Here is a 14,424-nt window from a genome sequence, read left to right as displayed (position 1 = left end):
AGGAGGCTCCTGGCTTCGGATCAGCACAGCTCTGGCTGATGCAGCCAATTGGGGAGTGAACCATTAGATGGAAGACTCTCTGCCTCTCCTCTCTCTGTGTAACTCTGACTTTCAAATAAATAAATAAATCTTTTTTTTTTTTTTTTTTGACAGGCAGAGTGGACAGTGAGAGAGAGAGACAGAGAGAAAGGTCTTCCTTTTTGCCATTGGTTCACCCTCCAATGGCCGCCGAAACCAGGAGCCAGGTGCTTCTCCTGGTCTCCCATGCGGGTGCAGGGCCCAAGGACTTGGGCCACAGCAGAGAGCTGGCCTGGAAGAGGGGCAACTGGGACAGAATCCGGTGCCCCAACCAGGACTAGGACCCAGTGTGCCGGCGCTGCAGGTGGAGGATTAGCCTATTGAGCCGCAGCGCTGGCCTCAAAAAAATAAATAAATCTTTAAAAAAAAAAAAGAGTTCTTTGAGCTGAGACGAACTTGTCAATTTTCTCTATAGCACTTTGCTAGGAATTTATTCAGTGAAAAGACTAAGTCTGTAATTTGGTGACTTTTTCATAGCTTCTCCAAGCCACACAGCTTTCAAACAAACATAACATTTGAAAAATATGGCCAGTCTTTATTGACTTTTCAGGGGATAATTTCGGACGTGAATGAAAACCTCACCCAGAATCCCCATAAAAACTCCAGGAGAAAAACAAACTTCATAGCCTATAGCTTATTTTAGACAGTCCAGAACGTACTATATAAAAATAGCATTACCCAGTCCAGAATTCAGTGACTTTCTGCAACTACTGTATTTAATACAACCTATTCACCATGTTGCTGTTGTGTAACAATCCTTTATGATTATTAAGGGAAGAAAATATTAAATTCTTACGCTCAATAAAATCCCTTCCCTCATACCAGCTGTGGTGCAGCAAGTTAAGCCATTACTTAAGACACTCACATCCCTTATCTGAGTGCTTGGGATCCAGCTTCCTACTGATGCAAGGGGCAGCCAGTGGATGACGGCTCAAGTACTTGAGTCTCTGCCACCAATAGGGGAAACCCAGATGGAGCCTGGCCCAACCCTGACTTGTGGGCATGTGGGGAGTGAATCGATGGATGGAAGATCTCTCTCTCTCTCTCCCCCCTTTCAAATAAATGAATAAATAAGCATTAAAATAAAAGGAATGTAAAAGGAAAAACACAGCCCAAACTTCCAATATTCTCTTTTAGTCTTTGGTGGACTTCATTGACTAATTGTACAAAAATGTAAACATGAATGTCAGCAGTAACCTCAACAGTCACTTCTATTCCAAACACAAATTTGTAGCATTAGCTTGAGTTTATGTGGAAGACTGGGTTTTTACTTCACCTTTTGGGATCAAAAGCTTCAGGTCCACCTCTAGAGCCTCCTCCTGGGGTTCTCCACACAAGACGTTCAATGTACTCATCTGCCACAAAAGGCTCCTAGTTTACAAAATAAATATGCTTTGAGTTTCTTGGAAAATAATATTACTTAGAAAAATAATGTCTACTATACGTGAAAAAATGTATTGAATTACTAGTCATTTAAGTATATCCATATTATGAAAAATGTACTAGGTCTTTCCCAATTAAAAAAATCTTCTGGGGCCAGTGCTTAGTAGACTAAGCCTCTGCCTGCAATGCCAACATCCTGTATGGGTGCCAGTTTGAGTCCTGGCTGCTCCTCTTCTGATCCAACTCCCTGTTAATATTCCTGGAAAAGCAGCAGAAGATGGCCCAAGTACTTGGGCCCCTGCACTCACATTGTTCCTAGCTCCTGGCTCCAGATCAACTCAGCTCTGGATGTCGCGGCCATCTGGTGAGTGAACCAGCAGATGGAAGATCTTTCTGTCTCTCTCTCCCTCTCTGTAACTCTCTCAAATAAAAAAAAATAAAATCTTTAAAAATAATCTTCAATTATCAAAACAAATTGCTTAATGAAAATTAGGATAGCAAAACATTAAAATAGTATTAATAACCAGCCAGAACAACTCAACAGAAAAATGAGCAAAACACAAAAAGGCAATTTATACAATATGGCCCAAAAAGACACAGGAAAAAATGTTCAGTCTTACTACTAACTAAAATGAATTTACTTTATCACTTTTTTAATTTCACAAAATACAGTAACTTTTTAATTACTGTAGGAATGTTATCAAATACAGTATTTTTGAAAGGTTGGTGGCCGGCGCCGTGGCTCAACAGGCTAATCCTCTGCTTTGTGGCGCCGGCACACCGGGTTCTAGTCCCAGTCGGGGCTCCAGATTCTGTCCCGGTTGCCCCTCTTCCAGGCCAGCTCTCTGCTATGGCCCGGGAAGGCAGTGGAGGATGGCCCAAGTGCTTGGGCCCTGCACCCCATGGGAGACCAGGATAAGCATCTGGCTCCTGCCTTTGGATCAGCGCAGCGCACCAGCCACGGCAGCCATTGGAGGGAGAACCAGTGGCAAAAGGAAGCCTTTCTCTCTGTCCACTCTGCCTGTCAAAAATAAAAAAAGAAAAAAGAAAAAAAAAAGAAAAGAAAGGTTGGTAACTACTGGGTAACGTCAACAGTATTAGAAATGCTCATATTCTTTTTTTTTTTAATTTTTTTTTTTTGACAGGCAGAGTGGACAGTGAGAGAGAGAGAGACAGAGAGAAAGGTCTTCCTTTTGCCGTTGGTTCACCCTCCAATGGTCGCCACGGCCGGCGCACCGCGCTGATCCGATGGCAGGAGCCAGGTGCTTCTCCTGGTCTCCCTGCGGGTGCAGGGCCCAAGCACTTGGGCCATCCTCCACTGCACTCCCGGGCCATAGCAGCGAGCTGGCCTGGAAGAGGGGCAACTGGGACAGAATCCGGCGCCCCGACCGGGACTAGAACCCGGTGTGCCGGCGCCGCAAGGCGGAGGATTAGCCTGTTGAGCCGCGGCGCCGGCGGAAATGCTCATATTCTTTAACCAGGTAATTCTGGTTTTAAAGTTCTAAGGAAAAAGTACATCTGAACACAAAAATATTTGCAGAATTTTCTCCAAGCATTAGGTATAAAATAGAATAATTTTATAAACAGTGAACAAAACACAGTTGATAAATTATGATAAACTTACAGAATGAAAATATGTTCCTGGTAAAATCATGTAATTAACATTAAAAAATGAGAAAAATGCTAACATATTTGATGAAAAAAGCAGAATTCAAAAATCTAAGTTTTCTCATTAAAAAAGCACCATTAATTTTTTTAAAAAGGTTACTAGAGTAGAAAGCTCAATCAAGAAAATAAACAGAGGGCCAACACTGTGGCACAGCAGGTACGGATGTCACCTGCAGTGCCTGCATTCCCATATGGGTGCCGGGTTCAAGTCCCAGCTGTTCCATTTCCGTTCCAGCTCTCTGCTATGGCCTGGGAGAGCAGCAGGAGATGGCCCAAGTGCTTGGGGTCCCTGTACCCACGTGGGAGACTCGAATGGAATTTCTGGCTCCTGGCTTCAGCCTGGTCCAGCCCTGGCTTTGTGGCCATTTAGGGAATGAACAAACAAATGGAAGAAACAATCCCCATAAACTGTCTTTCAAGTAAATAAATCTTTAAAAAACTAAAAAATAAAATATATACTGTACTGTATCTGTACAAAATTTATAGCCTAATAAGAGAAGTGTAAAGAATGCATTAATGTGTGACAAAATGTATACAAACTCCAGTATTAACACTGCTGAGGGAGTTATTAATGGAACAGGGAGTTTGAAGGACGAAACTGAGTTATTCTTTAATTCAGCAAATACTTTCTAGCAACAAGAACAAAAGTTCACACCTACCCTGTGCTCGGCACTGAGAACACAACTGTGATCTCAACTGACACAGCTTCCTTGCAAGGCCTCATGGAAAGAATCTCCAAGGTAGGAATGGCAATTAAACAAGTGATCACAGAAATAACTAATTACAATTTTAATAAATGAGGTGGAAAGAAAGGTTCTGGGTGCTTTAAGAAAACATAACAGGGAAAACAGGAAAAGATAAAAGATTGGTAAAGCTTTTTAGAACAAGCAAACTTGCTGAGGAAGTGATGTTTAAGTCAAGGAAGACAAAAAAGCTGGCCAGATAAAAATGAAACAAATAGTTTTCCTCAAAGGGAAAAGCAAGACAGAGCTTAACCCCTTACAAGAACTGAGAAGCAAGCACAGATGAGGTCACAGCGACCACACAGGGTATCCAGAGAAAGGACAACTGAGACCAATAGTTGACAATCTGGTGCTCCTTCTCATCATCACTTTGGAACTTGAGAGAATGGTTCACCAATCTAATGTGGTAAGAAGAGGAATAAAATAATGAATTCCAGTCAGAGTAAGAATAATCCTCCAGAAAAATGGGAATAGCAACAAGCAAAACACTTCACATAGACACTTCACATGAAATTATCTCATTTACTACTCTCAATAACACTTTTAAGGGGTGGAGGATCCTATTTAACTTACTTTATGATAAGGAAACTGAATTACTTGCCCTAAGTAACACAAATTACACGTGGCAAGCCTGATACATAAATCAGTGTCATTATTGCTATGCAAACTGAATGGCAAGTTTGGTAAACTACAAATGGCTCCTAGTACCCAGACAGTTCTAGGTGGGGAACGCTAACTGGTAACACTGAAGAGGGGAAGCTGCTATATGAACACCCACGCATGTCACTGATTTTGTCTTATAAATTTGTATCTATTAATCTATTATTAATAAATGTTAATCATATGACAGATCAATAATGCAAACCAGCAGGCTTACCACACAACTGATAAACCCCATAGCCTTTACGACTATAATATCACTGATCACTAGAAGAGTAAATGTCAACCAGAAAGAATTCAAAACAGTGTAAGTAAGGTGTTTTAAAAGACTATGTTTTACCATAAAAGGTTTTTTCATGGTGGCCAAATAACTGAAAACCAGCAGTCATATTAATCCAGTTTATTTCAGAAGATTTCCATTATTAGAAATATGTGACATGATCAAGGCAGAAAATGTAAACAAGATTCCTAATTTGAAATTTTTTTAGTTGGGGCTGGCACTGTGGTGCAGCAGATTAAGCTGCCATCTGCAATGCCAGCATCCCAAACGAACACCAGTTCAAATCCCAGCTGCTCCACTTCTGATTCAGCTCCCTGCTAATGCAACTGGGAAGGCAGCAGTTCAAGTGCTTGGTCTCCTGCCACCCACGTGGGAGACTCAGATGGAGTTCTAGGCTCCTGGCTTCAGCCTGCCTCAGCCCCGGCCATTACAGCCATTTGGGCAGTGAACTATTGGATAGAAGATCTCTCTCTCTCTCTCTCTCTCTCTCTCTCTCTTCCTCTCTCTAACTTTGCCTTTCAAATAAATAAAATGTTTTTTAAAAAATCCTTTAAAAATAAAAATAAAACTTCTTTTAATTTATCCATTACTGCTGACATGTTTGAGATGGAGTCTTAAGGATGAATTAGATAACCAAGGCACAGTGAAAAACTTCAGCACCATAAAGGACACTGAACTCATTTAACAAATCTATCATCATTTAGATAGTCATATTTTTACTTTACTTCAATTCTTTTGAGATGTAAGATACAGTGCATAAACAACAACCTTTTTTTTTTTTTAAGATTTATTTTATTTACTTGAAAGGCAGAGGCAGAAAGAGAAAGAGAAAGAGGAAGAGGAAGAGGAAGAGGAAGAGGAAGAGAAAGAGAAAGAGAAAGAGAAAGAGAAAGAGAAAGAGAAAGAGAAAGAGAGAGGACTTCCACCTGCTGGTTCACTCCCCAGATGGCCGCAACGGCCGGAACTGGGCTAATTCAAAGCCAGGAGCTTCTCCCGGGTCTCCCAAGCGGGTGGAGGGGCCCAAGGACTTGAGCCATCCTCCACTGTTTTCCTAGGCACATTAGCAGGGAGCTGGATCAGAAGTGGAGCAGCTGGGACTCAAACCGGCGCCTATATGGGGATGCCAGGCACTATGGGCCTGGGCTTTAACCCGCTGTACCACAGCACTGGCCCCATGATCTTTAATTTATATATATAAATTGACAATTATTGACTTAGGAAAAAGGAATTTACATTTAGAGCTACTCAGAACTTTGGAAACTAAGCTACTTAAAAATTTTTTAAACTCGACAAGTATGTATAAAATGCTCAAGTAATGATGAGATGGTGATGATTAATTTTTTTAGTTGCTTACTATGTCCCAGACATGTGCCTAGTACTTTACAAACTTTATTGCATTCTGGGCCGGCGCTGTGGTGTAGAAGGTAAAAGCCACCGCCTGCAGTGCTGGCATCCCATATGGGTTTGTGTCCCGGCTGCTCCACTCCCCATCCAGCTCTCTGCTACGGCCTGGGAAAGCAAAAAAGATGGCCCAAGTCCTTGGGCACCTGCACCCATATGGGTGACCTGGAAGAAGCTCCTGGTTCCTGGCTTTGGATCGGCGCAGCTCCAGCCGTTGTGGCCATTTGGGGAGTGAACCAGCGGATGGAAGATCTCTCTCTGCCTCTCCTTCTCTCTCTGTGTAACTCTGTCAAATAAATAAATAAATCTTTTAAAACAACTTTATTGCATTCAATACTATAATTTGCAAATTTAAATTCTCTCAAAATATTCTTCATTCAACAAATATGAATTTAGTTTACTACATGCCAGACTATACTAATACCAGACAAGAGGGAAAATCTGCTCCTTTAGATCTAGCGGAAGACAGTGACAAACATAGGAGTAGTAAAATGGTAAGAACTATGAAGAAAAAAGGACTACAGAGTAGTGAAGAGAATGATTATCTGATAAAAGCCATCATGCAAAAAAAAAAAAAAAAAAAGTCATCATGCAAGACCTAAGAAGGTAAATTTTAAGCAAAGACCTATACAAAGACCTAAAGAATGAGCCATCTGAGGGAGGACTACTCCAAGCACAGGGAGCACTCTTAATATGCACTCCAAGGCAAATGTGACTAACACAGCATTTGTAAAGGGGAGATTAGTTGTCAAGAGAAGGTCAAGATGAGGTCAAGAGAAGGAATGGTGTCCAGAGTTTATACCAAAGTTTTACAGAATCTCCTATAACTCTGTTATTAACTGAAAAAAGGCTGGGTTCCCGAGAAGAAGGAACCTGCAATATGCCAGCAAATACATCCAGTAAGAATCTACTATTGCTTCCCCCCAAAAGAGCTATAAGCATTTACCTTGGTAAACTAGGGAACAGGGAACACTCATGCAATCTACTGGATATAGGGTCCTAGCTGGCATTAACACCTGACTGACCCAGAGTCTCATGGACTTTATCAAAGTGAAGACATGTGGAGGCCAAATAACTAAATAGATTCCTAGCCAAGGTCTAGCAATGCTTGAGTCCAGGGGGTCCATGAGCCCACCTAATAGCCATTTCCCCAATATGCAAACATATAAAGGATAGAAACAATAAAGCTGCCCCTGTCTAGTGAAGGTAGCTAATCAAATAAGATGCCAAAATTAATGCCACCCTTAAATATCTGAAAAATGTTAAAGATCAACATTTATTTTTTCTTAAAGAGCAGGATAGCAAATATTTTAAGCTTTCAAACTACACAATTTCTGTAACAATAATACAATTCTGCCATTGTGGTACAAATATGACCACAGATAATACACAAACAGGCATTGCTATGTATTAACAAAATTTTAAAAAGAGAGGATTCTGGGAAGACGATGGAGTAGGAAACAATAAATCTGACTCTCCACTTAAACAACATTGTACTGGTACAACCTGATTTAACCATCTTGGGTCTCAGGAGTCTACTGATAGCTTGAAATTTCCCAGGAGAAGTTTTAAACAGTAAAATTTGCTTAATTTTGGTCAATTTCAGCTCTTAGCTAGTAGCAGCTGGCCAGACTCCACCCCCAAGCATTGTAGCAGACAGCTGTACACTTATTCCTGGAACAATCTGCAAAAAGCTTTCAGGAACCAGGGTGGGGGAAAAAACGACCTTGTCCTCCAAATATAGGAGGTCTGTGCTCTGATTTCTGCTTCAGATCCTAGAAGAATAAAGAAGCTGATGACTACTGTTGTTGCATTTTCTCCCTCCCATTTCACAAGCCTCTATCCCTCTGGATAAAGTAACTTCCAGAGGACTCAAAGGGCTGGAATCTTTTTTAATAAATCCCTCTTCATTCTTCTCTTTCCCCCTTTTTGGGAATCAGATATTAAAGACCAGGATATTCAAAAGAATCTTCAGGTACACAGAAAATTGCAAAGTGATGTACACACCAGGGAAAGGTATACCTTGTATTTACTCCTCACAGAGACAGCCTATAACAAAAACCAAAAACACAAGCAATAAACTCTGAGGAAGGGGAAAAATCTTATTTCTAGAATTAACACATTGAAAGATTCAAATATCCAGTTTTCAACAAAATATCGACAAAGCGTACAAAGAAACAGAAAACTATGCCCTGTTCAAATTTAAAAAAAAAAAAAAATTAACAGAAACTGCCCCTGAAAAAAGACTTAATGGTAGATCCACTAGTCAGAAATTTTCAACCAACTGTCTTAAGGATGCTAAAAGAAATAAAAGGAAGTTGCAAAGAAAGTCAAGAAAATGATGTATAAACAAAATGGAAATGTCAATAAAGAGAAAACCTAAAAAAAACCCTGAAAACAAATTCTGGAGCTAAAAAATACAATAGCCAAAGTGAAAACTCCATTACAGGAATTTAAAGGCAGATTGGAATAAGCAGAAGAAAGAAACTGTGAAGACAGGAAATAGAAATTACTGTGTCTGAGAAACACACAGAAAAGAGACTGACAAAATTAAGGAAATAGTGGAAAACCACCAAGTAAACCAACATACATATGTGGAAGTCTCAAGAGAAGACAGAGCAATAGGGGTTGACAAAGTATTTGAAGGAATAATGACTGAAAATTTTCCAAATCTGAAAAAAAGTGAATATAAACGTTCAAGAAACTTACTGAACTCCAAGTAAGATGAACACATCAAGATACGTTATAATGAGATCCACATCAAGATACATTATAATCAAACTTTCAAAAGACAAAGATAACTGTGAAAGCAGCAGGAACAATGTGAACTGTCACATACAAGGGATCCTCTAAAATATTATCAGCAAGGTATCACCTCACAAGGGGTGGGGACATACCTGTTAAGGAGCAGAGTTTTTATGTATTATTGAAGTTAAGCTGGTATAAATTCCAGTCAGTCCCCTGAACGTCTCACAAGGTTCCCAAACTCCTTGGTTTAAATGCCTTGGCATAAACCATCACTCCCTGTTCCTAAATATCCCTTCTCAATACTCCCTCAAAACACCTCACCTTACAAACTGGAGTCACCTCTCTCTCTGCCTTAGAATGCCCTTCTCCAGCTTTCTACCCATCAATCAACACCCAACCTGTATGTCATTACTACATGAAACCTTTCCTAATAAGCACAGGAAGAGATTCTCTACTCACACTGTACTATATTACTGGTTCACCTGTCCACCTCCTTCAACTAGATTTTTACTTCAACATCTTTTAACTCCAGTATCTGAAATGTCTGGTCTCAGGCAGGCAGGGTATTTGATAAATGTTTAGTGAATTAATAATTAATTAATACATTAATACTATAAGTGGGAGCCAAATTCTGCAAATACTTATTTAACAACTAATATGGTCAAATAGCATTTTAGCACCTTGAGGGTAAAGGGTACTCCTCCCTTGTGTTATCTCAATTTCACAAACACATGCTTAGCTAGCTAACAGAACAGGAGACACTTTTTTCAACAAGTCTGTTTCAAATAGTTTTTGTAATGTAGTTTGAAAAAATCTAAGAGAAACATAAATGTGTCTTGGATACTCACATTCTAAGGTGGAAGTCAAATAGCCACTGCCACCATACACAAATTACCTGGCCTCAGGCACTATTACCAAGATATCTACATTTACAAGAAAAAAAAAGTCAAATTCCAATTCCGTATTTAGGATCCCCACAATTAAATCCCTATTTCCCTTACAAGCCAATCCCCCTCTTCATGTGTGCTATATCCAGCCAAAATGAACTCTTCCTTGTCTCTCAAGCCTATCCTCTTCTTTTTATGCACTGATTTTCATAGTCTGCTTTACTGGAAAGTCCCTCTACCCAGTTCTACAAACTATTTTATCTTTGTATATAATTCAAGTGCTATTTTTTTTTTTTTATTTTTGACAGGCAGAGTGGACAGTGAGAGAGAGAGACAGAGAGAAAGGTCTTCCTTTTTGCCTTTGGTTCACCCTCCAATGGCCGCTGCGGTAGGTGCACTGCGGCCGGCGCACCGCGCTGATCCGATGGCAGGAGCCAGGTGCTTATCCTGGTCTCCCATGGGGTGCAGGGCCCTAGGACTTGGACCATCCTCCACTGCACTCCCTGGCCACAGCAGAGAGCTGGCCTGGAAGAGGGGCAACCGGGACAGGATCGGTGCCCCAACCAGGACTAGAACCCGGTGTGCCGGCGCCGCAAGGCGGAGGATGAGCCTAGTGAGCCGCAGCGCCGGCCATCAAATGCTATTTTCTAATCCTTTCCCTCCCATCCTCTAAATGCCTTTGGCACTTTAGCCTTCTTTGATACCATTTATAACTTTGTCTAAAGAATGTTGTTATATTTCTACCTTTTCTCCCCTATTTGATGATGAGGATGGGTTCTACATCTAATTCTACATTTTTCAAACTAAGTACATAATCAAGTTAAGAAGTACAGAATATAAAGCAGTCTCATGGTCAACAGAAGTTGGGATATAAATATAGAAAGATATATTGTAAATTGCCAATGAACAGACTATGTCCATTCATAACTTATCTGGCCTCTGAACCATTTTGGACTTCTTACAGCACACCTTGTAGGATTAGTATTTCTAAAGTTGTACCCTTTGAGACATGCAGCCTCATTACTTGGCACCTTATCTTCTACCTACTATGTAATCAAGAAAGATTTGTTGAATGAATGAGTAAGGGATCTTACAAAGAACTCTTCACAAAGGTAGCCTGCCCGGAAGAAAAGACTTTTAAAAAGTAGGAAAGAAAATTAGCAAATAAGAAAGCAGTCCATGTTCTTAGTAGTACAGTAAGAGAAATATTTGCAATAGAAAAAGAATTTATCCAAACCACTTTTTATATGTAGAAAGTATAATTAGGCTGGCACCGTGGCTTAACAGGCTAATCCTCCGCCTTGCGGCGCTGGCACACCGGGTTCTAGTCCTGGTTGGGGCACCGGATTCTGTCCCAGTTGCCCCTCTTCCAGGCCAGCTCTCTGCTGTGGCCCAGGAAGGCAGTGGAGGATAGCCCAAGTGCTTGGGCCCTGCACCCGCATGGGAGACCAGGAGAAGCACCTGGCTCCTGGCTTCGGATCAGCGAGATGCTGCGGCCATTGGAGGGTGAACCAACGGCAAAAAGGAAGACCTTTCTCTCTGTCTCTCTTTCTCACTATCCACTCTGCCTGTCAAAAAAAAAAAAGAGAGAGAGAAAGAAAGTATAATTAATCCAAACCATATGGAATCCCTGTTCAGAGTGTCCATCCTGGAGTGAAACAGAAGAATCTTGGGTCTCGTGATATGGTGTTGCGGATAAAGCCACTGGTTCTTCAAGTCCTGATTGCTTCACTTCCAATCTAGCTCCCTGCTAATGTGTCTGGGAAAGTAGTGGATGATGAGCCAGGTGCTTGGACCCCTGCACCATCATGGGAGATCAGGAAGAATCTGCTGACTCCTGGCTTTCGCCTGGCCCAGCTCCAGCCATTGAGGCTATTTGGGGAGTGAACCAGTAGATGAAGATATCACTGTCTCTTCCTCTCTTTGTGTAACTCTGAATTCAAATACATAAATAAATCTTTAAAAAAAGAAAACCCAAACAGAAGAATCCCTTCAGAAAGATCTGTTAGCAAGGTTTGAAACTAAAAACCGATTCTGAGCAGTTTCTAGGATATAGGCTATTACAATAAATAAGTCATCTATTACTAAATTATTTCTGCCAACAGAGGAAATATTCTGCAGTTCTGGTTTTATGTATGAAATTGTTTCTGTTAAAGAAAAAGAGTACTCGCATTAGTAAAAGAACTTTAAAAGGGTAAAAGTTAACACAATGAAGCCTCATGAATTGAAAAACTTAATTTTATGTTACTTAACTTCTCTTCAGTGTGGAAAAGGAAAGCACAGTTCTGTTGGATAGTGCATGAAAACCAGGATGCGTAAAAAAAAGTATGGCTGACAACGTCCTGCCCTATGTTTCCCACAGTTCTCAGCTGTGACTAAGAAAGGGAAGCAAGAGAAAAAGACACTCCCTAACTTATCCTAGGACCTGGCTCCTAATGTAGTTGCTACAGAAAATAGCAACAGAGACTGAGTTGCTTTTTCCCCCCTCCCTTCTCTTCCTGAAGCAAAGAGGTCAACTTCTCAGTTGGTGGTGAAAATTTACTCAAGAGCAGAGACCACTGTAGGGCTAGACTGGTAATCAACCCAAAACAGATACTTCCTAACTGCAACTGGGAGCATTTCATTCTAAGTACAAATACATGCTTCCACATTTTGACCAAGCAATAAGCCACAAATGGTCAGAGGGAAAAGACACATGAGTTTAAAACCTATAAATATGTTTAAATTTGTTCTAAGAACCCTCTGGCCACCAGACTACAGTCTGTATCATCACTATGATTACCATGTAACCGGAGTCACTAAATTAAGTTAAACTAACTTGGTTTAACTGCTTTACAAATGGTAGTACCGTAGAAAGCAAGATACATTATTTCTCCACATCCTATCCTTTCTCCTGAGGGTGAAGAACAGGAATCAAATATACGTTTCAAACAAGTTATTAGAATCACACGGTCAAGCTTTTTTAAAAAAAATACACATAATAAAGTGCAAGACACAACTGGGAACCTCAACCCATATTCATAAAGTCTTGTGAACTGTAGGACAATATAACAGTTTTCTGTTAACAGTGGGTTTGTAATGAAACTCATTAAGTGAAGATCTCAAACAACTCCATAAACAGCTTTCCCCTTTTGGAAGATGTGAAAAATAAAACAAGGAACTCCAAAACTACTTTAGTATCTTGCCCAGGGGCACAAAGTAAAACTTCTTAGCAAGAACAAGGTCTCCTTGCTCCAGGCACAATTCTGAAATAGAAAAATTAATGTACTCTATCTCCTAATACTTCAGTCTGAGAAAATGCGATCAATATTGCTGAAGTCTCCCTTGTAAGTATAATCCTCCACTCATAAATTACTATTACTTATCGAAACACCGATCAACTAAAACCCCAAATGTAATAAGCGAAAAGTGGTTAAACATTTAAAGAAAAAAATACGCACAATAGAATTTTATTTGTTACAGAAACTGTGATATTCAAATTTGAAGCCACAAAAACTGCTGAATCTTCTGGACACAATTTTCACTCATGGAGAAAGTCTCCATTTGTCAGCCGCAGTGTTTCAATTCTTACTCACACTTTGGTTACTCAATAAGAAAAACAAGCGTACACCCAACACAAAGGGGGGGCGGGGGGCGCCTCGCTTTCTCTTTCTCACCCGGATCCTTTCACACCAGGAGATGCTTCATCCGTCTGATCAGAGGTTTCCCATTCTATTATCTCAAACACCACGGCCCTCACAGTGGGCTTCACGACATCAAACGTCAAGGCTTGGATCCTGACATCGCTCAAGGAAATACACGACCACCGAGGCTCATCGCCCGTCACCTGTCGCTCCTCGGGTGGTTTTATAACAACACCCCAGTTCCCGCACGATCCCAACCCACCAGCTCCCTTCAGTCCCGCCGCCCTCCCATCGGAAGGACTCAGTAGGCCTTCATTGTCCAAAAATAAAAAATAAAATAAAATAAAATAAAAAAACCCACTCCCGACCCTCTCGAACGCGCCGGGAAACCCGCAGGCGCCCGCGCCCGGCTCCCGACAGAGATCCCCCCAAAACCGCCAGGGACGGGCGCGGGGGTCCCGGCCTCCCGCCGCCCCCTCCGCACGGCGCCGCGGGGAGCCAGCGCCCGCCGCACCGGGGACCCCCACCCCGCACCCGTCACCCCGGCCCGCCGCCCCCCTCGGCGGTCGCCCCTTCCTCCCCACCGCCTCCGCCCGCGCCGCCGGCCCCCCGCTCCGGGCCTGCAGCTCCCTGAGGAGACGCGCGGGACCCACCTCGAAGAGCTCGGCCGTCGTGGCCATCCCGGCCGGCTGGGAGGATCGCCCCGCGCTGGCCGCCGTCTTGGCTTCACATGCTGCGCCCCCGCGGCGCCGCGCTCAGGTTCCCCGCTCGGCTCGCCAGCTCCGGCTCGGGGCCCCCGCGGGCTTCCCCACTCCCCTCAGAGCCCAGGCGGGGCGGCAGGGCGGCCATGAAGCGAAGCCGCAGACGCCTGTCAGCTGCCTCCCGGCGCCGCCCGCGCCGCTCCCATTGTCACCGCCTCGTACGCCGGAAGTGGAGCTGCGCGCGCCCGGGCG

General features: G+C 42.3%; 1 protein-coding gene across 1 annotated transcript in view; it reads right to left on the bottom strand.

Moving 5' to 3' along the window:
- Nucleotides 1–14,371, bottom strand: part of EXOC5 (exocyst complex component 5) — a 54,601-nt gene extending 40,230 nt beyond the window's left edge. The window contains exons 1-2 of the mRNA XM_062205060.1: nucleotides 14,125–14,371; nucleotides 1,355–1,449 (exon numbers count right to left, since the gene is read on the bottom strand). Coding sequence (XP_062061044.1) covers nucleotides 1,355–1,449; nucleotides 14,125–14,151 — 122 coding nt within the window. The 5' untranslated portion in view covers nucleotides 14,152–14,371. The remainder of the gene's footprint in view (nucleotides 1–1,354; nucleotides 1,450–14,124) is intronic.
- Between the last annotated feature and the right edge of the window lie 53 nt (nucleotides 14,372–14,424).

This window comes from Lepus europaeus, chromosome 11, assembly GCF_033115175.1.
Source record: "Lepus europaeus isolate LE1 chromosome 11, mLepTim1.pri, whole genome shotgun sequence".
Classification (NCBI taxonomy): domain Eukaryota; kingdom Metazoa; phylum Chordata; class Mammalia; order Lagomorpha; family Leporidae; genus Lepus; species Lepus europaeus.
This window is presented reverse-complemented; position numbering and strand designations above follow the sequence as displayed.